A 27,537-nucleotide genomic window follows, 5' to 3' on the forward strand; every position below is an offset into this window, starting at 1 on the left:
TTTTTACACTTTTTCTTAATTAACAATTTTTTCAAACGTACCTATTGAACTTTTGTAACCTATTGTAATTGATTAATTGATTTGAGAATAAAGGAAGAGTGCATGATCATCAAAAAAACATGAAAAACAATTTTTTATATGATATTGAAACCCTTAACTGTATTAATTTCTGGATTAAATTCCGGCAAAAATACTGGCGCCCTAAATGCAGCATCCGTGAAATCCATTTTGTCATAAATTCCATTTTTACCGTAAAGTTTATTTCAGTAATTTTTTGCAGTAATATTTATTTAATTACTATAATTTAGTGATTTTACATTAAATGCTACTCTATAAAAATTATGGTAAATAAGATTTTTGTGCTGTAAAATTTTTCGATAAAATTAATTTTACTGCAAAAAGTACCGGCACTCAGGGTGCCAGTACTTTCTACCATAATTTGATTCGAAATTTTTTACAGTGTGGAACGTAACAACACTCAGGGAGTCAGTACTTTTTACCGCAATTTGATTCGAAATTTTTTACAGTGAGCATAAATGTCTAAAAATGATTGTTATTAAATGCAGTCTATCGTATGTATATAATTCTCACTGATTTTTAGCAATTTGCTACATCTGTGGCTAACGCCTTGAGCACAATAGAACTTTATGAACATCTAACTCTTTGTACGTCAAAGCTTTTATATCAAATATCAAACTAACTACCGTCTTTTATATTTGCCTTGGTAAATAAAATATTTGCATATTTAAATTTAAAAAAATAAAACAAAAAAAAAACTCTAAAGGAAGAAAAAAAACAGTAGAGTTTGGTAAATAATAGTGACTTATATGCGTCTAAGTATTGTGCAAATAATATGTATCACGTAAAAATTAATTTTTATCACACATTTCTAATCACACCTATCATTTTCATGCTTTCTTTCTAATGCACATTACAAAATAATGATTACTAAAAGGAAAACAATTAATCTCTCGAAACATTTTTCAAAAAAAGCAAAACTCAAAACCCTGCTCCAATTTTTCATTTGCAACAACAAAGTAATTCATAACCTTAACACCCAACAACCTCAACGTTTTTTTTTCTTTTCTACCCCAGCTCCCAAATAGAGGACATCAAAACGCGTGGTGCAGTCTGTCCTCCACTAAACCAAAACTGTTGTTCAGAAATCCATTACGGCTTATTCTACGATCGTTCAATCAAGGAACAAGAACTACAAGGGCCTTCCTCAGCCCTTCCCTTTGCACGCAAATTCTAATTGCACGTTTTCAGCACCAGTCGTCATCCACAAGAACGTGAGCTTTGATGCATGTGGTGTCAGAATTGGGAATTAGCTACTGGGAAGTGTAGTTGCAAATGTTATGAGCTATTCCCAAGCACTTAGGAGGAGTATCTCTGGATATTTCGTGACTGCTTATCAACTGCTTAACGTAGATTATTGTGTCCATTAATGTTCGCTGCATCGGGATATACAGGATGTAAACTCGAATGGAGGATGCACCTCTTCAGGATGGTTTTGGGGATACTGTATAAAAGCAATTTCAGGAGAATGAATAGTGTCGATGTGCTTTTTATTTGCTACTTTTGAGATTGCTTTCTCACGGGTCAATGTGACCATTACTTTCTTGAGTTTTTCTCGCCTGTAGAATAAATTTAGTTTTTGTCTTTGCAAAGTACAGTGGTAGATGAGAGGAAAATCATCGAGGAATGTAGGAGTACACTGAAAAAAAATTTGACCACTACTTTCTTAAATTTATCTGAATTTTTCTCACCAGTAGAACAAATTTAGTTTTTGTCTTAACAAAGTACAATAATAGACGAGAGGAAAATCATCGAGGTATGTACACGGAAAAAATTCCGGATCAAATTATGGTATAAAGTACCGGTACTTCGGGTAGATCATCCGTAAAATCCCTTTTTACCGTAAAATATTATATCGTAAAATCGATGCTTTTGAGACTGATTTCTCATGGGTCAATGTGACCATTACTTTCTTGAGTTTTTCTCGCCAGTAGAATAAATTTAGTTGTCTTAGTAAAGTACAATAATAGACAACGTAAATATAAAAGTATAATAGTAGACGAGAGGAAAATCACCGAGGAATGTACACTGAAAAAAATTCCAGATCAAATTATGGAGTACCGGCACTTCGGGTACTCCATAATTTGATCCGGAACATCCGTAAAATCCATTTTTCCGTAAAAAATCATATCGTAATTTTTACAGTAATCTTGATTTAATTACAGTGATTTTTCGTTAATTATTGCTGCAAAAATTACGGATTATCGAATTTTTTGTTCTGTAACATGCTGCCTCAAAAATTAATTTTACGGTAAAATGTACCGGCACCTTGAGTGCCGTTACATTTTACCGTAATTTGATCTGCTGTTTTTTACCTTTTACATAGAAAAATTGAATAAAACATAAAAATAACGTTTTGAGGATTTAGAATAAAAAGAATTCTGGTCACTGTGAGCAGAATAAATTTATTGAAAACATTAAAAGACGAGAGGAATATTGGTGAATACTGTAAAAAATTATGAATCAAATTACAGTATAAAATACCGGCACTTAGGATACATCATTCGTAAAATCTATTTTACAGTAAAATCTATTTTTACAGTAAAATATTACATCGTAGTTTCTACAGTAATCTTTAGTTAAACGGAGTAAAAAAATCTGATAAAAATACTCTATTGTATACAAATATCATTTCTGGTCGAAACATAACTGGTTAATAAAACCAAAATTTACAGTACTTTAACCATTTATGTGGTAGTTTTTCAGTTCATATGGTAACGCTTTACTAAAATTCTGATTTTCAAAATTATAGCTCTAATTACCTAACATATAGTAAAAAGTACAAAACTAATAGGTAAATTTAACTAAATAAATGATTTTCATGCCATGCTCTAACTTATGATGTTAAAATTAATAAATTTTATTACATTTGCCAAAAGCACATTATAAAGTAAACTTTTATTGTTAATTTTACTAAAATCGGTAAAAAATGTTCCCATTAATGTAGTTTCAAGAAAATTCCAACTGCACGCGTTCGTATTCATTCCAGTTATCATAAGCTAAAACATCAACTTTTATGCATGTGATACGAGAATCAGATATAAGCTACAGAGAAACGGAATTGCAAATATTAAATGGGAGTCAGGGTTTCTCAAAATGCGATCTTGAATAGACATGGTATGAAACGAAGCATACCATGTGGTTTTCAGGACTTCCAAGTCTAAGATTAATCCTGTAATAGTATTATATCGCTATTTAAAAAAAGAAATTAAAATTTGACAAATAAAATAATGTTTTGGTGGAATCATTGGAGAATGATTTTTTCCACTGGAAAGAAAAAAGTATATTTAACTCGAACCTCGAAATTATATGAAAATGAATTTTTCTAAACAAATCAGTATTTTTTTATTCCACTACAGTAATTTTCGGTAGATGCGCCGCAGAACCCATTAGAATTGGGTCCAAATAATATAAACCTGAAATAAACTGCCGTAAAATGATTTTCTATGGGAAAAAATTAATCATAAAATTTTTTTTAAGATTTGCACTAAGAGAGAAGATTTTCGAAAATTGGAAAATACTTTTGAAATTTGGCTAATTTACTGGTTAATAATTTGAAATCCTTCGCGCTGGTAAAGTTGTATGAAAGGCAAAAGCAATTAGAGATAGATGTAAGTTATAAATTAATATTGGCTGAGGAGTTATGGCAAAGAAAATTATATTGGCTAAGGAGCTTCTTTTTTCTTCTTACGTCATAATTTGTCTTTTTTTTTTCCCAGTCAATCAATCAATTATGTTTCGGTCTCTCTTTTTCAGGGTACCAAAATGTTAATCAGAAAATATATTTAGGTGGCTCTATTATCATCCTATCTTGACCATTTAATCCCTTGTATGAACTAAATAATATCTGTCCCTTTGTATAATTCGTATATTTTTAGGTTATTTCTTTTTCTTTATTGAAATTGATTTCTTTATTGAAATTTTTGATTATTGAAATTTTTGCTTTATTTCAAAGGAGAATTTTAAGCAGCATATAGGGAGGCGTGGCGGCCTAGTGGATAGAGCGCTCGTCTCCCAATGATGTGTCCCAGTTTCAAATCCTAACTGAGGCTGGTTGGTACGACATTTGCTCCCAATTCTCAATGACCACAGTGCTGACGCAAAATATCCTCAATACACGGATCAAAGGTTAGAATCTCCTTGCCATCGGTCTAGCCATTGGTGGTTTTCGTGGATGTAACTAACCCACAAATGCGGATTTTTATCAAAAAAGTCCTCCAAGAAGGCTTATTTGTCCCAATACTTGATTCAGGGGTTCCCTTATCTTCTGGTTTGGGTTTGAAATTACAAGGCTACGGTGTTGAAATTTGGAAGTCGCAAACTCAGAATCGGGTTGGTAATTCAACGCCGGTTATAAAATAGAAAATAAAAATAAAAAAAACCATATAGAGGGGGATAATAATCATTCGAAATCTCTAAATAGAGATAATTTAGAAGCTTTTTTTTTCAAGAAATCAAAGATAAATAGTTTTAATCTTATCAGGAACTTGTCAATCATGCCAATAAAAATAGAGTCGACAAAATTCATTCGGGAAATTACATTTTATAAGATATATTATTTGCTTAGTAAGATAAACTTAACAAGTATTGTGTCAGTAAACGATGTTTATCTTTCAACAGAAAAGGAGTCATTAAAATAAACAAACTGAAGGACATAAAAATATACGAAAGACATGTAAGAGATCGAACTATGATTATGACATTTTGATCTTAGTTACCTCCATGTTATTAAAAAACTAACATAAAAAAAAGTCTTGGGGAAAATGTTGCTCATTTTTGGAACTAGGTAATTTTTGGAACTAGGCAAAAATTTTACGGGTTAAAATTTTTAAATGTGCACGCAAAATATTTATACTCAACCTTCAATTTAAAAATTTTGAAAAATTTTATTAAAAAATTGTATTTTGAAATGTCATTAGCATTTTTTTAAAAACATTACGCATATTGGGCAAGCTTTATTTACTTTTTTATAATGAAAGTTGGGTGATTAAATGATTAATTTTTGAATAAAAATCATATCGATTTACACTGAGAAGAAAGTGTGGTCAAAACTAACCGAATATCGTAAAATTTACCGTGCTTCTGGCTCTATGGGAGTACCAAAATGCCCGAAAAATTTTATGTAAGCACTTTGGTGATGATTTTGAGAAAATTAACAATAAATTATGGTTTTATAACGTGTGATAAAATTTCGTAAATGCTGTAAAATGCAGTAATTTTAAAATGATACTTTAGAGCGTGACAAAATTTACTTTTCAGTCTTGTATTTTTTATTAAATTTGTGATAGTAAGAGCTATAACTTTGAAAACCAGAATGTCTGTTAAACCGTTACTAAATGCACGGAAAAATTGCTAAATGAATGATATCAATACCAAATATTTTGGTTTTAGTACCAGAATTATGAGTTTTTTCCCAGAAATTTCATTAACCTACAGTACGCAAATTTCACCAGAATTTTTTCCTCCGTGCATACATTGTCATTGAAAAAAAAATTTCTGCAGTTACTGCAAGTTGCAAGTTGTGATATTAGAAAGAGTACCAATAGTGCTATTAGAAAAAGTAGAAATAGTGCTATTAGAAAAAGTAGAAATAGTGCTATTCGAAAAAGTAGAAATAGTGCTATTAGAAAAAGTTGAAATAGTGCTATTAGAAAAAGTACAAGCTATTAGAAAGTACAAATTTTTCTATTAGAAAGAGTGCAAATAATGCTATTAGAAAATGTACAAAGAGTGCTATTGGAATGAGTACAAGCTATTTGAAAGAAAACAAATTTTTCTTTTAAAAGAGTACAAATAATGCTGTTAAAAAGTTTCAATCATTACATTTCAAAGTGTACTAACATTTTTAACGCATAAAAAAAAGTTAGGGCATTGAGAGGAAATACTGTTTCTTTATATTTATATAGCAGTGTTCATATTATTTTGCCTTAACTTTAAATTATTTGTTTCTTATCATGATTTCTCAATAATTTAAATTATAATTCATTGTAAATTAGAATAAGAAAACAAATAATTTAAGTTCTTCAATCTGTCTATAAATCTGAATGCCTGGACTAAAAGATCTTACAGTTTTTGTAACTAAAAGACCTTCAGTTGTCAAAGTAAAATTAGAATATTTTTGAATATTATTATTTCATAATAGTTTCAAATATAATTACACTTCAACCATTTTAAAGTAAAATCAGAAAAAAATTGGGTTTTTCTATCTGTCCATAAATTTGAAAACACGGACTAAAGGATCTTTCAGTTTTTGTAACTTAAGGACCTTCAGTTTTTTAAAGTAACTATAAATTCTTAAAGCTCATCATAATTTCACCAAAAAAAATTCAGTTTTAATTAAAATTAAAGCATTTTAAAGTAAAATAAGAAAAAAATGTTTGGGTTTTGCCTTCTATTCATTAATCTGGATATACGGACTAAAAGATCGTTAAAGTAACATCGAAAAGAACATTTAGTTTTTAAAGGGTCGATACATTTTTGAGATTTATTATTATTTCGCACTAATATCGGTTGTAATTCTAACATTTTAAAATAAAAGAAGAAGAAAATTTCAGTTATTTTATTATCTGTTCTTAAATCTGAACATACGGACTAAGATTTTTCAGTTGCTGTAGCTTAAGTATCTTCAGCTTTGTAAAGGATCTAAACATTTTTGTAGTTAATCATTATTTCAAAGTAATTTCAACAATAATTATAATTCAATCAGTTTAAAAAACTAAAAAAAAAAAATCATGTGTGTTTTTTTTTTTAGTCATAATCTGGATATACGGACTAAAGGATCGTTCAGTTTTTGTATTTAAAGAACATTTAGTTTTGTAAAGGATCTATACATTTTTGTAACTTGTCATCATTTTTCAATAATAATTACGATCCAATCATTTTAAAGTAAAATAAGTAACAAAAAAATTTTTTTTTTGTTTTTTGTTTTTTATTTATTTCAATCTGCCTATAAATCCAGTTTTTTTTTTTTTTTTATAAACTATCTTCTATTTTTTTTTTTTTGTATTATCTTCCAATCTTTTTTTATTATCTTCTACTCTTATCAACCATTCTTTTCAAATAAACAATCAATAACAATGATATTTTTATAAATGCAATGCAATGAAAAACCATTCATCTACTAGATTTGACAGCTTTTGAAATTTAAAAATAATATCAAAAAACGATCAGATCTGCGAGATTCAACTGATATTCTCACAAATATAAGTAAAAAACGTTTATAGTTTGATATTTCCATTTAAGCTGTTATCAGCATAGATATATGTATATAAAAGAATAAGAAAAAGAAAGAACTTCCCCTGTGCCCCATCGCTCCTGCGCATGAATTTTTCATCACTCTTGTGACGTGATTGGGCAAGAACCATAAGATGCAGTGGAGCGTGAGACACTCAGTGACTTTTAAAATCTTTTCTTTGAGCAAAAGATGCTTTTATACACAAAAGAAACGAATACTTCCAGATCTACTTCTTCTTATCAACAATAGAACATGTTTTGTAAAATCTTGTATTTTCTTTTCCCACACGCGTTCACTTATTCTTTTTTCTAGAAAGAAGATTTAGAAGCGATGGAAAATGCATTTAACTCTTAACCTAATGTTCTGTAGATTTAAAGAATGATTTCATGAACTATTTCTTCTAGAATAGGGCCTTTTCTATCGATTTATGTATGTTAGAGAAATTTTTAATATAAAAAACTATCAATAATTGATAAATCTAATTTTAATTTCGAAATGTAAATTAAGATTTTGGGGAATTGAGTTTTCAATAAAAAAAAATTAGCTAAAAATGATGCCAAATGTAGTTTTTTTTAAATCTATTTACTTATATTAAGAGAGATTTTAAATATAAAAAATTCTCAATAATTGATGAATTTTATTTTGAAAAGTAAGTATAATTTTGACTCTTAAAAATAAATGTTGAAGATTTTAGAAAATTACGTTTTTGGTCAAAAGATATGAGCTAAAAATATGACAAATCTATTAAAATTTTGAAAAATTTAAAAAATTATTGTTTTTTTTTTTTAAATATGTTACCCAAAATTCGCTCAATTTAAGTTATTTGAATACGTATTTACACAAAAAATAGCTCTGGTAATGAAATGTTTTCATGCAAATAATAATGTAACTTACAAAATGCAATAGAAAAACTCTTATACAATAAAAATTATAATAATCTCTGCAAATTTAGTTTTTTTTAGAATTGGTTTTATACATAAAACCTTTTTTTACGTGGAAAGCTTTTTACGCAAAACATTTTCCCAACAAAAAAGAAAAAATTTTACTAAATCTAACTCCAACAACACTTTTTCCCCCAACACAAACACTTTTGTTACATAAAACTCTCGTATTCAAAAAACTATTATTTGCAGAAAAAAAATTTTCTTTCAGAAACGCTCTTTTACGCAAAGCTTTTTTGCACAAGACTACTCTTTTCACAAACGCTTTTTTACACAAGACTACTATTTCAACTCAAATCTAATTTTTTGACCCAAAACTATTTTTTAAAGAAAACTTTTTTTTACATAAGACAACCTTTTCACACAAAACGCTATTTTACGTGAGACTTTTTTACTCAAAACGCTTTTTTACACAAGACTTCTGTTTTTACACAAAATGCTTTTGTTAGATAGAACAGTTTTATGCACAAAGTTCTCTTTTTAACCAGAAATTTGATTACCATACAGTAGGTAATTTTACCAGAGTTTTTTCGCAGTGTAATATGATAATAATTCCATTATCACATTTTCCGTGTATCAAAAATTAAAAACAACATTTTTTAAACAATGTCCCGCCGAAGATTTCTGAATTAATTCAGTATTCTCAATAAACGGTACAACATATATTAAAATTCTAAACATCGTGTGCATTTTTAAAATTGCGTATAAGTGTTGTGTGTAATTGTGTATCTTCCTAAAAAAAATCCATAACACATTTATTAGAATAAAAAAAAACATTCATTTGATAAAAAAAAAACATTTGTCAGATTAAAAAAAAGCTTCGACACGCACAATATAAAGGCCTAAAATGAAGAAAAAATTGTAGTAAATTCGGTTGAGTATTTAGGATTCGTCTAGTTTTAACAACACTTTTTAAAAAAATATTAATTTTATTACTTTTTATAAAATGTCCCGCCGAAGATTTCTGAATGAATTTAGTATTCTCAATAAATGGTACAACATATATTAAAATTCCAAACATCGTATGCATTTTCAAAATTGTTTTAAAATTGCGTATAAACCTTCCTAAAAAATTTAAAAATACCATTTGATATACCATTATTTTATAAAAAAATATAAAAAGAACATTTATTGTATTAAATAAACATTTATTAGATAAAAAAATAACATTTATTACATTTAAAAAAAAGGTTCAGCACGCACAATATAAAGACCAAAAATGAAGAAAAAAATTGCGGTAAATTCGGTTGAGTATTCAAGATTCGTCCAGCTCTAACAAAACTGTTTTTAAAAAAAATATTAATTTCATTACTTTTAAAAAAAAAAGTCCCGACAGAGATTTTCCGAGAGAGAGACGATAAATAACTCAATAAACGGTACAACATATACTAAAATTCTAAACACCGTATGAATTTTTAAAATTGTTTTGAAATTGTTTATAAGCCTTCTTAAAAAATACAAAAAAAATACAAAAAAAATACAAAAACACAGTTATTCGATAATAAAAAATAAAATAAATCATTTATTCGATAAAAAAAAAAGATTTATCACATAAAAAAAAGGCTTCCACACGCACAATATAAAGGCCAAAAAATAAAAATAATAATAATTGTGGTAAATTCGGTTGAGTATTCAGTATTCGTCCAGCTCTACCAATCACACCTCACCTATTATTGCAGTTACATGAAAGTAACGGAGCGTAAAGCGTTAAGTTCTACCACATTTTCCCAAAAAGGACTACTTTTATAGGCAATTTTTTTATTTATGGTATCCGCCAATACTTGGCTGCTATCTAAGTGAAGTGATGGTAAATGGGAAACATGCGCCTTCGCTAGTACAATTTATGTTTTACAACCTGCTTACGTGGGAATTAAGCGAGACTCGCTTCGTGAACAGTAACAGATTTATCTTTTCCTATATTGCATCGCAAGAGAAATTTCCCCCCGAATTATTTATGATTTTAAAAGGTAGCAACTGAAACTTTTAATTTTGATTAATGAAACAGAGGTCGCATGATTTTTAAGTTATTAATTTTCAATATTAACAAGTAATATTAAAAAAAAGTCAATTCATACTTATGTAAACAAAGAAAAATTTTATTTTAGTTACTTTTTATTAAATAATTGCATGTTTTTTCTTCTCCCATATAAATAAAAAGCATTTTATTAACGATTGAAAATTTGAACAAGATATAGGGAGAGTGTGAACTAATAGCAGGAATTGATAAAAAGAGAGTTTTCTGAATTATGGTCTATCAGAAACTTTGACTTTTGACTAACTTATAAATAACTTATAACTAACTGTTCATGTAAGTCATTTTTTGCTGGATTTATAACTCATATAACAATATTAGTTCATAACACATATAAAAGAAATAATTGCTTTTAACAGATATAACAAAAATGACTTATAACTGATAAAACAGGATTTATTTTTGACTGATTTGAACCATATTAATTTATAAATGATGTAAAAGTATTTGCTTATAACTCGCATTGGTTTTGACTGTTACAACAGAAATATTTAGTGTACAGTAATATTAGTGACTACTATAAAACATTGTTAAAACAAATGATCTACTTATTTGTCATGTATTCAAATGAATAATATAATAATGAATAGACATATTTTTTAAAAGGTTTTATTATTATTATTATTGAAAAAATGCGCCTTTGTTTTTTATAAATTTATAATTTTTTTCAATAATAATATAATTTATAATTTCCTCATTTTGTTTCAAATTTAGTAATAAAGAATAATAATGCAATCAGGCAAAATATTTAAACTTTTGAATTAATGTTATATTGGTAAAGTAGCAAATGCTTGATAAATTCACAATATAAAGATGAACTATGCACTTGAAAGAAAATCATAGATGCATTTGCTTGTAATATTTTAACACAGTAATTGATTGTGATAATTGAATATTTATTGAGATTGATTAAAATAATTGAATAATAAAAAGTTTCAAATTGCCAAACACATGTATTTAAACCACCACCTGGAAACAACTTTTAACCATCAATATTTATTCAATATCATCAACATTGACTTAACTGTTATAACAGTATTGATTTATGAACGATATAACACTTTTGGCTTAGGACTGATTTGACAGTGATATTATAATTCAGCTTATAACTAATATAACGGCATTGACTTAAGACTGATCATAAAGTTATAACTTCTAAATAATAAAACCGAATTGGCTTATGACAGATAGAACAGAGAAATGATTTATAATTGAAATAACAATATTGGCTTTCAAGACATATAACAGTACTGACTTAAAAATGGAAAACAGTATTATTTTTAAACATAGCAATAGTTATTTATTTTCAATCACTGTTTGTTATAATTTGATCCTCCAGATAACGATTTTAAATTTTAATTTTTAATACTGTTAATTTTCATTTTTAAAATTAAAATCTTAATTAAAGTAAATTTTTAATTTTTAAATAAAATTTGCTTGAAGAAAAAAACTACTTTTTTGCTAGCAGATGTAATAATAATAAAAATAATATAAAAAAAATCCCTCAAAAAATATAGGAGTAAAATTAATTAAACAGATCAAATTATTTTTTTGACAAATAATACTGATATAGGACTAAAGACTACACATATTTAATAAGATTCCGGGTTTCCATTTAGCCGATAGTCGATTAAAAACTACGGCCATCTTAAAATACGGAAACAATGAATGTCTTAAATTGAAGAAAAAAAAATTATATGAAATTGTCAAAAACACAGTGTAGAAATAAATTTCCATCTATTGTTTTTTACGGTCATCAGATAATTTCATTATTTTTTTTTTATTCAACATTGATTATGCTCATATAACAGTATTGATTTATAAACGTTATAACAGATTTGGCTTATAACTAATCCAACAATGATGACCTCTAAGTAATAAAACAATAATGGTTTTCGACTGAATAATGGCCTTTAACAGAAATAGCTTATAACTGAAATAAAAATATTGATTTTTAACTGAACAAAGAAAAATAGGATTGGAAAAGAATTATATTGATAGAATTATTTTGTATGATGACGTCATAACGAATCCGTCTTTTTCGTGACCTAGACGATTGATTTGTAATAAATATATTAATCCAAGTATAGAGACTACAAGTAGATTCTATATCGGAATTTAATCATTTATCGAAAGACGATTAAAAATTTCGCTCATCTTGTGTTACAGCAATAACAATTGTAATAATATCATTGAAAAAATATTTCAGCACAAATACTTAAGAACATTTAATTAAACCATCATGTGGAAATCAAATTGCAGCCATCTTTGTTTGAATCACAGAATTTTTCATTCAATATAGACTGTTATCTGACAAGCATAACAGTTTGGGTTTATTATTTATATAACAGTAATGAATTTCAACTGACATAACACTATTGACTTAAAGAATAATCTAGTAGTAATGACTTTGAACCGATAAAACAGTATTACATTGATATAACAGAAATGAGTTATAACTAAACAAACAATATTGTAATTTTCCTGATTTAACAGTATTGATTAAAAATGACACAATACTATAAGCCTCAAATCTAACTTTACTTATTTGCTTGAGTCATCATTTATTTTATTCAATCTAGACTGATTACTGATGTAACATCTTGGACTTATAAATGATATAACAGTTTGAGTTTATTACTGATATAACAATAATGAATTTCAACTGATATAACAGTACTGCTTAATGACACAATGCTATTAGCTTTAAATCTAACTAAACTCATCTGTTTTCAATAGCAGTTTTTAATAATCTCAACCTACAGATAACGGTTTAAAATTTTAAATCTATTTTTTTGCTAGATGGCGAAAACACTTTTTTATTAACAACTTTCAAAATCCCACTGATAAAAACAATATAAAAACAATTCTCTTCAAACAAAGATATGTTTGGAAAAGAATTTTATCGATAGAATTATTTTTTGTCTGTGTCATAACAAAACAGTCATTTTCGGGAGCTGGACGATTGATTTGTGAAAAATATATTCATCTTGGAATACAGACTACAAACAGTTAAGAAGCTTCTCTAACCTCATATATCGAATATCGATTAGAAACTTTGCTCATCATATGTTACAGTAAGAGACGATAATTATAATAAATTCATTAAAGAAATATTTCAATGCAAATGATAAAAAACATTTAATTAAACCACCATGTGGAAACTGAATTGCAGTTAATTCAATACAGACTGATAACTGATATAATAGATTTATAAATAATATAACAGTTTGGGTTTATAACTGTTATAACAATAATGAATTCCAACTGATATAACAGTATTGACTGGATGACTAATCTCGCAGTTATGACTTTGAACTGATAAAACAGTATTGTCTTAAAACTGATATAACAGTATTGCTTAAAAATGACAACAAAACTATTAGTTTTAAATCTAAATGTACTACTTTATTTTTTAATTGTAGTTTCTAATAATCTCAACCAACAGATTAAAATTTTAATTAAAGTAAAATTTTAATTTTTAAATAAAATTTGCTTAAAGAAAAAAACTACTTTTTTGCTAGCAGATGTAACAATAAAAAAAATAAAAACAAAAAAACTTATCTAACTGATCAAAACTGATATAACAGTATTGCTTAAAAATGACAACAAAACTATTAGTTTTAAATCTAAATGTACTACTTTATTTTTTAATTGTAGTTTCTAATAATCTCAACCAACAGATTAAAATTTTAATTAAAGTAAAATTTTAATTTTTAAATAAAATTTGCTTGAAGAAAAAAACTACTTTTTTGCTAGCAGATGTAATAATAATAAAAAATAATAAAAAAAATCCCTCAAAAAATATAGGAATAAAATTAATTAAACAGATCAAATTATTTTTTATAACTGTTATAATGATTTAAAGTTTTTAAATCTACTTTTTCGCCAGATGACGAAAACATCTTTTTACTAATAGCTTTCAAAATTAAACTGATAAAAACAATATTGGATGATTAATTTGTGATAAACATATTCATTTTAGTTTAGAGACTACGTGAAGTTGAGAAACTCCTATATTCCTATGTATCGGAAGGCGATTAGAAGCTTCGCTTATCTTAAATTTCATTAAGAGACGATAACAGTTATAACAAAATCATTAACATAATATTTCAGTATAAATAGTTAAAAATATTTAATTAAACCACCATGAGGAAATCAAATTGTAGCCATCTTTATTTGAATCATCATTTATTTTACTCAATATGGGCTGATAACTGATGTAACAGCAATGACTGTAAACAATAAAACAGTTAATAATAAAACAATAACAGTAAATAATAAAACAGTTTGGTTTATAACTGTTATAACAATAATGAATTTCAACTGATATAGCAGTATTAACTAGAGGGCTAATCTCGCAATAATGACTTTGAACTGTTAAAACAGCATTAGCTTAAGAATGATGTATTATAAATGACTTATAACTAAACAACAATATTGAAATTTACCGGACTTAACGATATTGCTTAAAAATGACACAAAATTATTAATTTTAAATCTAACTTTACTAATTGATCTTCAGTCACTATAACTGCTTAGGTTTATTACGGATATAACAATAATGAATTTCAACTGATATAATAGTATTGACTTGAATAATCTAGCAGTAATAGCTTTGAACTGATTGCCTTATGACTTATATAACAAAAGTGATTTGAAGACTAATCTAGCAGTAATGACTCAGAACTAATGAAACAGTGCCTTATAACTGATATAACAGCAATGACTTATTACTAAACAATATTGGAATTTACCTGATTTAATAACATTTTTTAAAAATAACACAACACTATTGTCCTTAAACGTAATTATACTTATTTATTACAGTTTACAATAATCTCAACCAAGAGATTTAAAATGTTCAATCTATTTTTGCACCAGATGACAAAAACACTTTTTTTCTAACAGCTTTCAAAATCACACTGATAAAAACAACATTAAAAAATATTCTCTCCAAACAAAGATAGGATTGGAAAAGAATTACACTGATAGAATTATTTTTTGTCGGTGTCATAACAAAACAGTCATTTTCGAGAGCTGGATGATTGATTTGTGATAAATATATTGATCTAAGTATAGAGACTACAAGCAGTTAAGAAGCTTCTACTCGTATATCCCCATTTATCGAAAGTCGATTAGGAACTTCGCTCATCTCGTATTACTGTAAGAGACAACGGCAATTATCTGTTTTAGCATTCTCTAGTCTCTCGCCGAGTTTTTGGGTGTCCTTTTATGTTGATTGGCGATAAGTGCTTGTTTTTCGATCCAAGCTGTAATTGCTTGTTTCGTAATCCTGAACGATGAATGTAATTCTCCTTTTTCTCACTCCGAGAAGTTTGATACGATACTGAAAAATCGCCAACAGAACAATCAGATTAATGGTATTTTTTATACTGATCGTTGTTTCAAACTCGTTATTAAACTTGATTTGACACCAAACTTAAAATGACAAATGATCGAAATCAAAGATAAAAATAATTTTAAAACAAATGTGTAGAATTTGTTTACTTTTAATAGCATTTTTTACAAACGGAGGAATAATTATGTAATTTTAAAAAGAAGTTGTAAATCTATGCAATTTTATCGAAAGGTAAATACAACTATGAGAAATGTTAAGCTTTTGTATCTCAGTGAAAGGTATTTTCTACTGTTATTTTAGCGATACATAATTATGTTTTTAATACGTTTGTTAAGCTTCTAGATCATTAATATCAGACTTTGATATACTATTTGAATTGCTGAGAAGATACGTTTTACAAACGTAGTAGAGAATGTGGATACCGGCACTCTTTAACGTAAAATGCATTTTTACCGTAACATGTTACGGAAACAACTGATATACTGCAACTTTTACAGTAATAATTACCGTAAAATACTGAATCACTCTAATTAAATAAATATTGCTGTAAAAATTACGGTATAATATTTTACAGTGAAAAAGATTTTACGGATGATGCAGCCAAAGTAACTCACTGGAAAAAAAATTTTTACAGTAGATCACCACTAATTTTTTTTCTTTTCTTTTTTTAATTTTTAGGTTTATATTTTTACCCATATGTAATTAGGCAGTCTCATATTAAATTGCGTTTTTAAAACAAAACTTAACAATATCACGACAATCAAAATATTTTGCAAACCATTGCAAAAGCGGTGTATAAAGGGAATTTCAACCCATATGTAAAATTTCTAGATCATTAGTAATAAATGTTTGATATGTTTATTTATAGTTTCTAAGACACGCTTTAGAAACGTATAGTTGAGTGGAGTACAGTTCACACCTCTAAAACACTTATTTTTACTTGAAGATTGTCACCTACACTTAAAAAAAAAATTTAAAAATTGGGGTTAAAATAAACGTAATTTTTTTACAGTGTATGTAGCTACACTTTTCTTTACTACTTCACTATTATAGTTTTATTTATTTATATATTCATTTGTTTATTGCGCATTAAAATCAACCTAATGGCTTCATTAAAAATAATCAAATTGCAAAAACATGTCATTTAAAAAACAAGCACATTCTTAGTAATAAATATATTCGCAATAATTCTTCCAACCAATTGTTATCTTGTAAATTTTATAGAATCTTTTGCATGATAATTACAGTTCTGTACTTAAAAATATATTTCAACGCCAAATTTTTTACACTGTAGTCTTGCCTGAGTTTCTGTATAAGTTATGCCTGAAATTCAGGTTATGCAAATCTCGAATATTTTCCTGAAGTTTTTTTATTTTCAAATGAAAAAGCAAATAAGACATTATCTCTATTTTGTAAAATAAGAAGTACGGAAAAAAAAACATTCTGAGTAAAAAAAAACATTACATTTGCAACTGACATAATTTTGATCATTCTGATCTTTTAATCGTTTTCAATTAAAAATCTCTCAAAAGGAAACATTTTGGATTTTACGAAATACATAGTAAAAAGAAATAACAGCAATAACAACTTTAAGATAAATTAAAAAGAAAAATAAAGGAAAAAGATAACACTCAAGAACCATACTTAAAACTAAGACGTAAAAGTTAATAACGGCAAATTATAATAATAAGTTAGTAATAACAAGTTAATACTTAATTACACCATAGTTAAAGTGTAAATACACAACGAACTACTGAAATCACATTCGAATCTAGAATTATTTACATATTGTATATCAAGTTGGAAATGTGTCATTATAAAGTTAAAACTAACATCCAAGTCAAATAAAACCTAACGTTTGCTTCGTTATCTATCCAAGCTGCAGCTGAAAACATGCCAATTTTTCTTCAATGCTGTCATCACAGGAAAACTGCGAATTCTCGAGTTGAAATTGCGCCAACACCGCAGAGTGAATTAACAAAGAAAGAAAAACGGAATTAACTATCTACAAAAAACATCAGAATACTACAATAAAAAAAGAGGTATGATATAAAAAAAAAAAAAACACTGGGTAAAAACTGTGAAGTAGTTTAGATATTGAACACTATTTGACTGACCCACTATTTCATTTACTCTCCAGTTTAAAAGTTCACACTCTGCAATTTAAGAATCTTCTGTTACTAATAGGATTAAACAATAGTGCGAGTTAATTTTCAAAAAATAAATAGTATTTTTAAAATGGCCCTTTGTATTAAAATAATCTTACATTAAAAAAAAAATAGTGTTCAATCAACAACGGAAGTGGTAGTAACTACATTATACTACTCAATACATGACTTTTAAATTTATTTAAGTGTTTTACGTCACAAAGAATGTTCTTTTACACTACTTCGTTACTATGTACTATATTTTATAATTTTTATATTGGTTGATAGCTCTAAATGATAATTTTTGACTTGTCATTAAAAAATAATCATCGCTAAAAGTATTTATTATTTGAATCTATTTAAAAACTGAGAGACAATTGAGAAATTTGCAAAATAATTTGTGTTATGAAGTAATTTATCAACTTTAAATTCAAAAAAACAGCTGAAAGATAATAATTTTTATTTCTGTTGATATTCTTTTTTTCGGTCATTAAGAAATTATCAGCAGTTTAAAATACTTAGTACCTGAATTTGTGGTAAGTTGAATCTGTTTTAAAAAAGTACTTTAAAAATTTTTAAAGTTATTTAATTGAGTTAAAAGTGAATAAAAATAATTATCACAGCATAATTATTGCACATGTTTTAGTTCGCTTGACAAGAAATTAATAAGTACTTTAAATCGAAAGCATTTTACCTCTGTACTAGATTTTATGCAAAAAAGGGAAATTAAAAAAAATATATTAATTCTATTATAACTTAAATAAAAAAAATAGAACGAACAACCCTATAATAGACAAATATTTCCCTGAGCTTAATTTAATTTAAGAAGAAAAAAGAATAAAAAAAAGATTTAAGATAAAACGATAATACTTTTATTAATATGACACATACAACAATAATATTCATGAATAGAATATAAAATCCGTGAGCAGCTATTCTTTTTCGAACGTTTATTGATTTTAAAACAAACAATCAACACTTTACGTGATCTTGCGAACAATGAGACGAAAAGCAATTCAATTCATAATTTTTGTCCGTCACGCCGAACAAAATGGCGGCTAAAAATATTAGATAAATAACCGAACAAATCGGATGTGTTTTGTCTCGAATTCACGAACGGAATTTCGTAACACATGTTAAACGTTTCATGCATCAGATGTTTCTCATTTTCGTCTAAAAAATTAAAAAGAATAAACATAAAAAACTAAAACACGTTTCCTAGAATAAGCGGCCTACCGTAACCTGTTTTTCCCACAAAACTTGATAAAATACACGCTTGCACGAATGAATAATGATTATACAACTGCATTTAAGGAAGAAAAAATAGAAGAGATAAGTATACGAGATATAGATTTGAATTATGATTTCTCACAAGTGAAATATTTAGAAAATGGTTTGCTTCAATTTAGATTCACGACTACGCAGCGCTATAAATATTTTTAAACCAGCATTAATATTAGTTTTTGTACAGAGAAATAATTTATCTTATGAAGTACATACATGCAAAAATTCTTTTAGTGACTATAATTAGCATTAATAATAATAATTTAAAGCGAAAAAAAAATTCAATCTACGCATATTCTTAAAAAAGGCTAATTCATATATTTAGCGAATTATATATTAAATGTAAAACAGCTTAATGCGACTTAGAAAATAATATAATTTGCTTATTAAAAAAAAATTTCAGAAATAAAATATTTAGAAAGTTGTTTGTTTAAAGTTTAATTTAAAATCATATCATTGCATTAAAATAAAATAAAAACTTTCATAAATATTTTGTAAATCGTGAATCTAAATAAAAAGATTTCTCACAAATAAATATTTAAATAAACTGTCTGTTTCAGCTTTAATTTATAAATATGAATTTTCATTACTTTAAGAAAATAAAACCACTCAACAGTTAAATGCAGGAACAATCAATGTCAAATGTTCAAATTACTACAAACAAACATTTTTAAATGCTTCAAAAATTATTCCAATAAACATTTTCATAGTTATTCCAATAAAATTTTCATAGTTATTCCAATAAAATTTTCATAATTATAATAATAACATAACATTATTCAACGATATATCTTCGATGAATGTTTTTTAGGTTTGACTTCAGCTGTTTTAAATGTTTTAAATTAGTACTTAATTTTTTCGTTTGCATAACTTTTCATTGTGTCCCAATCATACAATAAACAATAATACATTTAACTATGAATTCAAACATTTTCTATTGTAATGTAAACAACTCGTAACGATTTTTTTTTAAAAAAAAAGCAGTTACTTCTTTTTCAAACTGATAAATTATCACGGAAGAAAAAAAAAATTCTGGTAAAATTACCGTACTGTACGGTAAAGACATTTCTTTATGACAAAACATAATTCTGGTTAATAAACAAAAATATAAGATATTTAAACCATTAATTTGGTAATTTTTTCGTTCATATGGTAACGGTTTAATGAAAATTCTGATTTTCAAAATTATGATTCTTATTAACACACGTATAAAAAGAATACAAAACTGAAAAGTAAATTTAACCTAATAAATGGTTTTTATGCTATGCTCAAAGCTACCAGGAAAAAACTAACAAACTTTACAACATTTACATAATTTTAACATACATTATAAAACAATATTTAATTGTTAATTTTACCAAAGTTATTACCAAAGCGTTCAATAAAAAATACGGTGCTTTTTTGGTGTTACGGTAGAGCCAGAAACACACATAAATTTTACCATATTCTGGTAGTTTTAATCATCCTTTTTTCTCATTGATTGATACAACATATCATATAGTATTGAGGTAAAAATATTTATTTATTAGTTTTTAATTCAATAATACAAAGTATTAAAATGATTCATGAACTAACATAGAAGGGACTTTTTACGGATAGAATTAATTTAGCGTCTTGGAATGATTTTATAAATGCTATCAAGTAATTTATATATATGTTTCTCATAGAACTGAATTCAAAAATATGCAGAAATATCCAATAAAATTTTTTTTTATTTCATATGAATCCAACATTTGATACATATGAATGACATATTTAATTGACATATGAATTGAATGACTCACGTATTCAATTCATATTAATCATTTTTCATTGTTTATGAATCATACATCATTTGATTAAAAAAAATAATAATAGTATTTTAGAATTATTTTAACAACAGCATTGTCAATAATCGATTTAATAGTTTAAATTAAATTAGTTATAAAGTTTGCAATTGAGAAAAAAATATTAAAAAATAAACTCTATGAGTATAATTAAATTAGTAAAATGTTAATATTAAGCAATTTTAAATGTTATAAATGTATGGAAATGATATCAAATTCTTGTTTTTAATTTTATGCAAGTTGGCGATTTTAAAAGCCATTTCTTTTTATTTAAGTTGATTGAATTGTAAAATTTTTATGCATTCCTATCATTTGAAACAAATAATATGAACAATGATATATTTCTTAATCATTATGCCTGAAAACTGATTTAGTCAAAAGTTTGACGTGTTTCGCTGTTTAACATATTTAAAACTGATAATCAATAAATATAATATGAACTAATAAAAATGTATAAACAATTTTTAATCCTATTTATAAACAATGCTTTTCATGCTGACTATATTATATCTTGATCATAAATTTCCCACATTTCACTGAAAAAGATGTTTTTATTCGGTGATTAGTATAAATAATATAAAATATTGATAATAAAAATGTTTTCCATCATTTTATTTATTACGACATGTTCAAAGCAGGTTATTTGTTGATCAGTATAATTTATATGAAATATTAATAATAAGAATACAAATTTATAATCCTCATGTTAACTATAAACTAATTTGTCAAAAGTTTTATGTTCAGATGATTAACATGTTAAAAACAAGTGATTTAGTGATTAACAAAAATAATATAAAGTAGTAGTAAGAAAATAAATGCATTTCTTAATCTTTATGCTGACAAGCTAATTTAATAATTAATTTAGCATGTTACTCTGATTAACATGTTTAAAGCAGGTGATTTAGTGATTAATATAAATAATATGAAGCATTGATAGAAAATATATATAAATTAAATTAACTATTATCTTCACACTAAATCTGTCAAAAGTTGAACATGTTACTCTGATTAACAAGTTTAAAATAGATAACTTGGCTATAAGTATAAACAATAAAAACGATACCATAATTAATTAAAAACGATAAGCTTATTAATCATAATGTATATTATTAACTAATTTACGAAATCTAATAACATCGAAATATCAAAACATATAATCATATATAGATATCATGATAAATCTAAAAACAAAACGAACAATTTAATTTTTTCGTTTTTTGTTGCTATTTTTTTATTGTTTTAAATTGTTCAATTTGTTTTGTTTTTTTATCACGACATTAACATAGACATTTCACTTAATATTTCTATTGAAAACTTAGCAACAGTCGTAACATATTATCCACACCAAAACGATACTTTCCGCACTTTATTTTATGACTAAAACGGAAACTGACTTTAAGGTTACACTTTAATTATAATACATTAGTCTATTTGTTTAGAAATAAAAGCGTCGTTTTTGATTTTATCATGAGAAATTCTTCAGGGAATTATAATTTGTTTTTATTGATAGCTAACTATTCACATAACTTCATATAATTGAACTATTCATATTCATGTAACTGAACTATTCACAATAACTATATTGTTTTTTTGAGGGACTTAATGTTTAACAATTTAATTTTATCATATTACTATTTTATTGTTCATAAAAAATTCACTTTAAATATTTGACTTTTCGACCACATTTATTTATTTAATTACATTTATAGTTTATAATTCAGTGAGGAAATGTGCTCACTGAATGTGCCGTTAAAAAAATAATTAACCATACAACAACAACAAAAATTTATGTAATGTAAATTTTAAAAACTTGTTTTTAGAAAAATATTTACAAAAGATTTTTAGAACAAATTTCTAATATAATTCCCTCGCTGGTTAAACTTTCCAAAAAGTGTCCAAGTTTTAACTGTAACTTTTGTGCATAGGGATAGGATGGGATTGGTATTTAAAAAATATTCCAAACTTACAGTTGTTAAAAATTTAAAAATTAAGCCTAAAAAAGTTCTATTCGTTCCAGAGCTGTGATAAAAAAATGTACTCCATTTTTTTTAAATATTTAACACTGAATATTTTTTCTGTCAAATAACTTTGATTTTAAGTCATTTAAAAAGAGGAATTGTGATTATGATACGCAATTTTCACTTACATGTCAACATGTTTGAATGAATTTTCGTTAATACATGTTGTAATAAATTATTTAAGTATGATACACTATTTTCACTTACATGTCAACATGTTTGAATGAATTTTCGTTAATGCATGTTGTAGTAAATTATCTAAGTATGATATACAATTTTCACTTACATGTCAACATGATGGAATGAATTTTCGTTAATGCATCTTGTAATAAATTATTTAAGTATGATACACAATTTTCACTTACATGTCAACATGTTTGAATGAATTTTCGTTAATGCATGTTGTAATAAATTATTTAAGTATGATACACAATTTTTACTTACATGTCAACATGTTTGAATGAATTTTCGTCAATACATGTTGTAATAAATTATTTAAGTTTATTTATGTAGCTAAAGCTATAAAATAGATCATTTTTATGTTGTTTTTAATATCAACTCTGCTAGAACTAATACGAGCAACAAACACAGAAGCAAAAAATTGAAAAAAATTTCATTTCATCACAACTTATTAGTATATTTCTACAATTTTCGATTTGCACAATACAAATTAAAGTATGAAAACACGTAAAAAAATTCATTATTAGCAGTATATATTTTGTAATATACTTAAAGCTAGGTTTTTTTAGAAAATTTATACGTACACTTCGTGACAAAACTTTTTAAATGCAAATTATCTGTTCTCAAAAATAGACAAAATTTTAGATAAAAGTTTTTAAACATAATAGTTTACAAGTAATATCGTGACAGTCTTTGTCAATGCTTAAGATGTTTAAAGTCGCAGTTGTAATACTTGGTTAACAAAACACATTTTATTAGCAATATTGAGCACTTAAAAACTATAAGGAATGAATAATTATAATTATTAAAAAATCTTTTTTTCCTGTAACTTATAAGTTGCTTTTAAATAACTAGGGGGTAAAAGAAAAATCAGAGTTAATTTTTATGTTTTCTTAAACTTTTTAAAGAGTGACGTTTCAAGCAAATCATTATTTCTTTCTAAGAAATTAAAACGTAAAGAAATTGCTGATTTACTGAACTATTAAACTGTAATTGGAAAGCACAAATTCACAGAAAAAAACCCAGCAATAATTAGCCTAAATATCACTTAGAAATCAATACCCAACTTACAAACGTACAATTTAAGTAATTAAGCAAAACAGAAAACTTTTTGCTTAATTCTTAAGGCACATTAAAAACTCCTTTGTCCAAATAAACCTGGGCTAAAAGAACAAAACATAAATAATAGAAACTTCAAACATCCTAACTGGTTTTGTCGAACAATTACCCAAAGGAAGAAAAAAAAATATTGGCAACGACTCTTAAACAAGCACATTTGCATTTCGACTTAAAACATCTACGATGTGCGAAAATTAAATAACAAGTTAAAAAAAAAGTTCTAATTAACTTAAATTTGCTCCTAAAGCAGAAGCATGGAATTAACCACGAAGATTCGATTAAAAAATTAAGAGCCCGAACGTAAAAATATAAAAGTAGTTCGGAAATGATCGGCGAATAGCGATCTTTTAAGCGGAGCCAAGTAATGAGTGAAATTCATTAGGCGAAGCGGAGAGGCGAGAACAATTAAGAGGCTCTATTAGGGCGAAGGTTTTAGGGTTAACTCACCGGGTGTCGGTTCGGATACATGGTCGCCAAGGTTCACCGCCAAATCAATACCACGGCGTCGCCATCTCAGGAGTATCCAACGGGCGACATGACATTCGGCGTTCCAGTCCACCGTGTTCTTCGGGGTTTCTGCCCCCCGCGCCGCACAAAAACGAGGTATAGCCAGGCAAACACACAGCAACGCACTCACCGATCGGCCCTATCAACAAACATGACTGTCCTCAAAGCTTTGCCCGCACCCTCTCACTTTGCCTAAACCCACGTGGTACCTACAAGCGGTGGAAGCCAATCGGCGGCGCTCTCGGCGCTGGGCGTACACGTCTATGACGTCATCAAAATTGACAGCCGTCACTCAAAATGCGGTGGTACTCGGCCGCCACGCCTTCTGGGAGAAACGGCGGTGGCGCATTTTTTGGAAGTTCCCTTCTCTTCTGCAAATAACGCGAGCTGAAAGAATCGCTTAAGCGGCGGTCGCTTAGTAATGAGCAGAGAATTATTTGCGCAGTAAGGTGTCATATTGTCGGAACCCGAAAAACAAGACAGAGTCAACATTCGGTCCGCCCTTTGTGTCACCCAACCCCCCCTCTCCCTCCCCCCCCCCAACGTCACAATTTTTTTACTCCCTTCTTAATTTAACCCTTCATTAAGACGGAAGCGCTTATTTAAGTGTAATTCGATAAAAAGCGCTTTGAGAAAGGGCTCTTACCACTAATTATCAACTGTGGCTTTTAACTCGCCATGATCATTAAACAAGAAGCTAATCGCCCGTGTAAAAATAGAAAGATTTTTGCAATCTTTTTAATGTTGCCACTACACCTCGCCTCCTATCGTTTGTATTTATTTTGATGAGAGTTTGGAAGGGGGGGGGGAGCGTTAATATCCGGGGATTTTCATATTTTTGTTTGACAGAGCGGAAAGTGAAAGTGCTAGAAAACCACCAATAAAAATGTTTTCTGCCGTTTCGGGCATTTTCGGCTTGAATGGCTCCACTTTATTATTTACTTACATACCTTATTTTTGTTTAAAGACGTTTTTAATACATTATTTAAACGCTAATATGACAAAGTAATACAAGCTGATTAATTGATTTTAATAAACATTAGAAATAAGGATTATTAAGAGAAAAGATTAACCCCCAAGCAAAATTACATAGCTGTTTAAAATCTAATGCGGAAAAAAAGATAATTAGGAATTATATAAAATTAGCTAGACATGGTAATTTAAGTAATGGTCTTAACGATTAAATAGTTCGAGTTTTATATTTACAGACAGTGAAGTTAATTATTCCCAAATTCATTTTTAGCGTCTTCTTATAGTGAAGGAGGATTATAATTTATTTAATTACAAATATTTAAAAATTAACATTTGCTTATTTTCTTTAATAATTACGAAAATTGATAAGAAATTGACAATACAAATGACAAATTTAATTCCGCGAGACATGATTCGAAAAACGTTGTTACAGTAAACGTAAGTAACATTAAAGTAGGTGCAGTAAAGGTAACAAAATAACGTTAAAGTAACTTTAGGTTGAAGTTAAGTAAAAATAATTTTATTAAATATTAACGTTGAATGAACGTTAAACACCGTTAATGTTGAATGAACGTTTAACATCGTTTAACGTTGAAGGAAAAAGTTAACATCGTTAACGTTGGATGAAAAAGTTAACATAGTTAGCGTTGAATTAGCGTTACAGATCTTTATCGAAAATTAACGTAACACTTCGGTGTCTTTACGTCAAAATTAACGAAATAATGATTCTCGAAGTTAAAATTACTTTGTTTAACATTTACCGCTTAATTGTAGCGTTATAAGGATTTCAATTTTAAAATTAGTTCTGCTTTAACAAAAACGCTAGTTGAAAACATTTTGATACAATTCTAAGCTACATAATAAATAAAAATAAATAAATAATAAAGCTGACAACCATTAGTTACATTTAATAAAATAAATAAATTTCGTCTATCAAGGTGTAAAATAAAATAAAATATTAATAATTTTGCATATCTATTTATTCATATTATGCATAATAAATAACTTAATTTTTAAATATATCTGACTTATTTTTAAAATGGGCCTTTATTTAAAAAAAAAAAAAAAATTAGAAGCTAAAAATTAGTAGCCAACATACTTAACATTATATTACATTATAACATTTTTACCCGACGATACGTTTATCCTTATATGGTAAAATTTCTGAACTTTGCTCTAAGTACTGCAAGTTATACAGAATTGGCGCATTCTACAAAATTGTATTCACTGTCAAATAATCTATAGAAATTGTGCATTAAATATTTTATTTATAATACCTTAATAGAAAAAAAAAAAGCTTTAACTATAAAATGTTTAAAAATCAATTTTATAAAATGCGCTAATCATAAGTAGGCCTAACTTGAAACCAAATCTTGTCCAAATTTAAATTGTTTTCTTCAACAGTCTTAAACAATATTTAATAAACTAGAAAAAACGATAAATTTATCATTTTAAAATTTTTTAAGTGAATTTTAACGGATTCCCCCTACCCCTAATTTTTACCTCGAATTAGTAATGTTTTAAAATCACTCATTCACGAAATTGTTCCATATGTGGTACACTCCTTCCTAATGAGAAGCACCCCACCGGGTGCGATACTCTAACATCAAATAATTAAAAATAAGAAAAAAATCAATTGAAAAAAATTTTTTTAACAGTTCTAAACAAACTTTAATAATTTAAAAACGTCAGTTAATTTTTCGTTTAAAAATTTTTTCAAAAAAATTTTAACGGATTTTTTTTCTCAATTTTCACTTAACTGGAATTATTAATGTTTTAAAATCACTCATTCACAAAATTGTTCCATATGTGGTACACCCCTTCCTGATGAGAAGCA

At 26.9% G+C, this 27,537-nt stretch overlaps 1 protein-coding gene across 15 annotated transcripts in view; it reads right to left on the reverse strand.

Moving 5' to 3' along the window:
• The window catches only part of LOC107445534 (transducin-like enhancer protein 4), a 290,011-nt gene that overhangs the window by 249,942 nt on the left and 12,532 nt on the right, over positions 1–27,537 (reverse strand). For 4 of the 15 annotated variants that reach the window (XM_043042554.3, XM_043042553.3, XM_043042559.3 and 1 more), the window contains exon 1: positions 24,669–24,903. The exons of 4 other annotated variants lie outside the window; for them this stretch is intronic. In XM_043042554.3, coding sequence (XP_042898488.1) covers positions 24,669–24,689 — 21 coding nt within the window. In that variant the 5' untranslated portion in view covers positions 24,690–24,903. Of the gene's footprint in view, positions 1–24,668; positions 24,936–27,537 lie in introns of those variants that run through there. 7 more of the 15 variants (XM_087168360.1, XM_087168363.1, XM_087168358.1 and 4 more) reach the window with 3 other exon arrangements.

This window comes from Parasteatoda tepidariorum, chromosome 7 (genome assembly GCF_982258835.1).
Source record: "Parasteatoda tepidariorum strain Cologne lab strain chromosome 7, Ptep-v5.0, whole genome shotgun sequence".
Taxonomy (NCBI): Eukaryota; Metazoa; Arthropoda; class Arachnida; order Araneae; family Theridiidae; genus Parasteatoda; species Parasteatoda tepidariorum.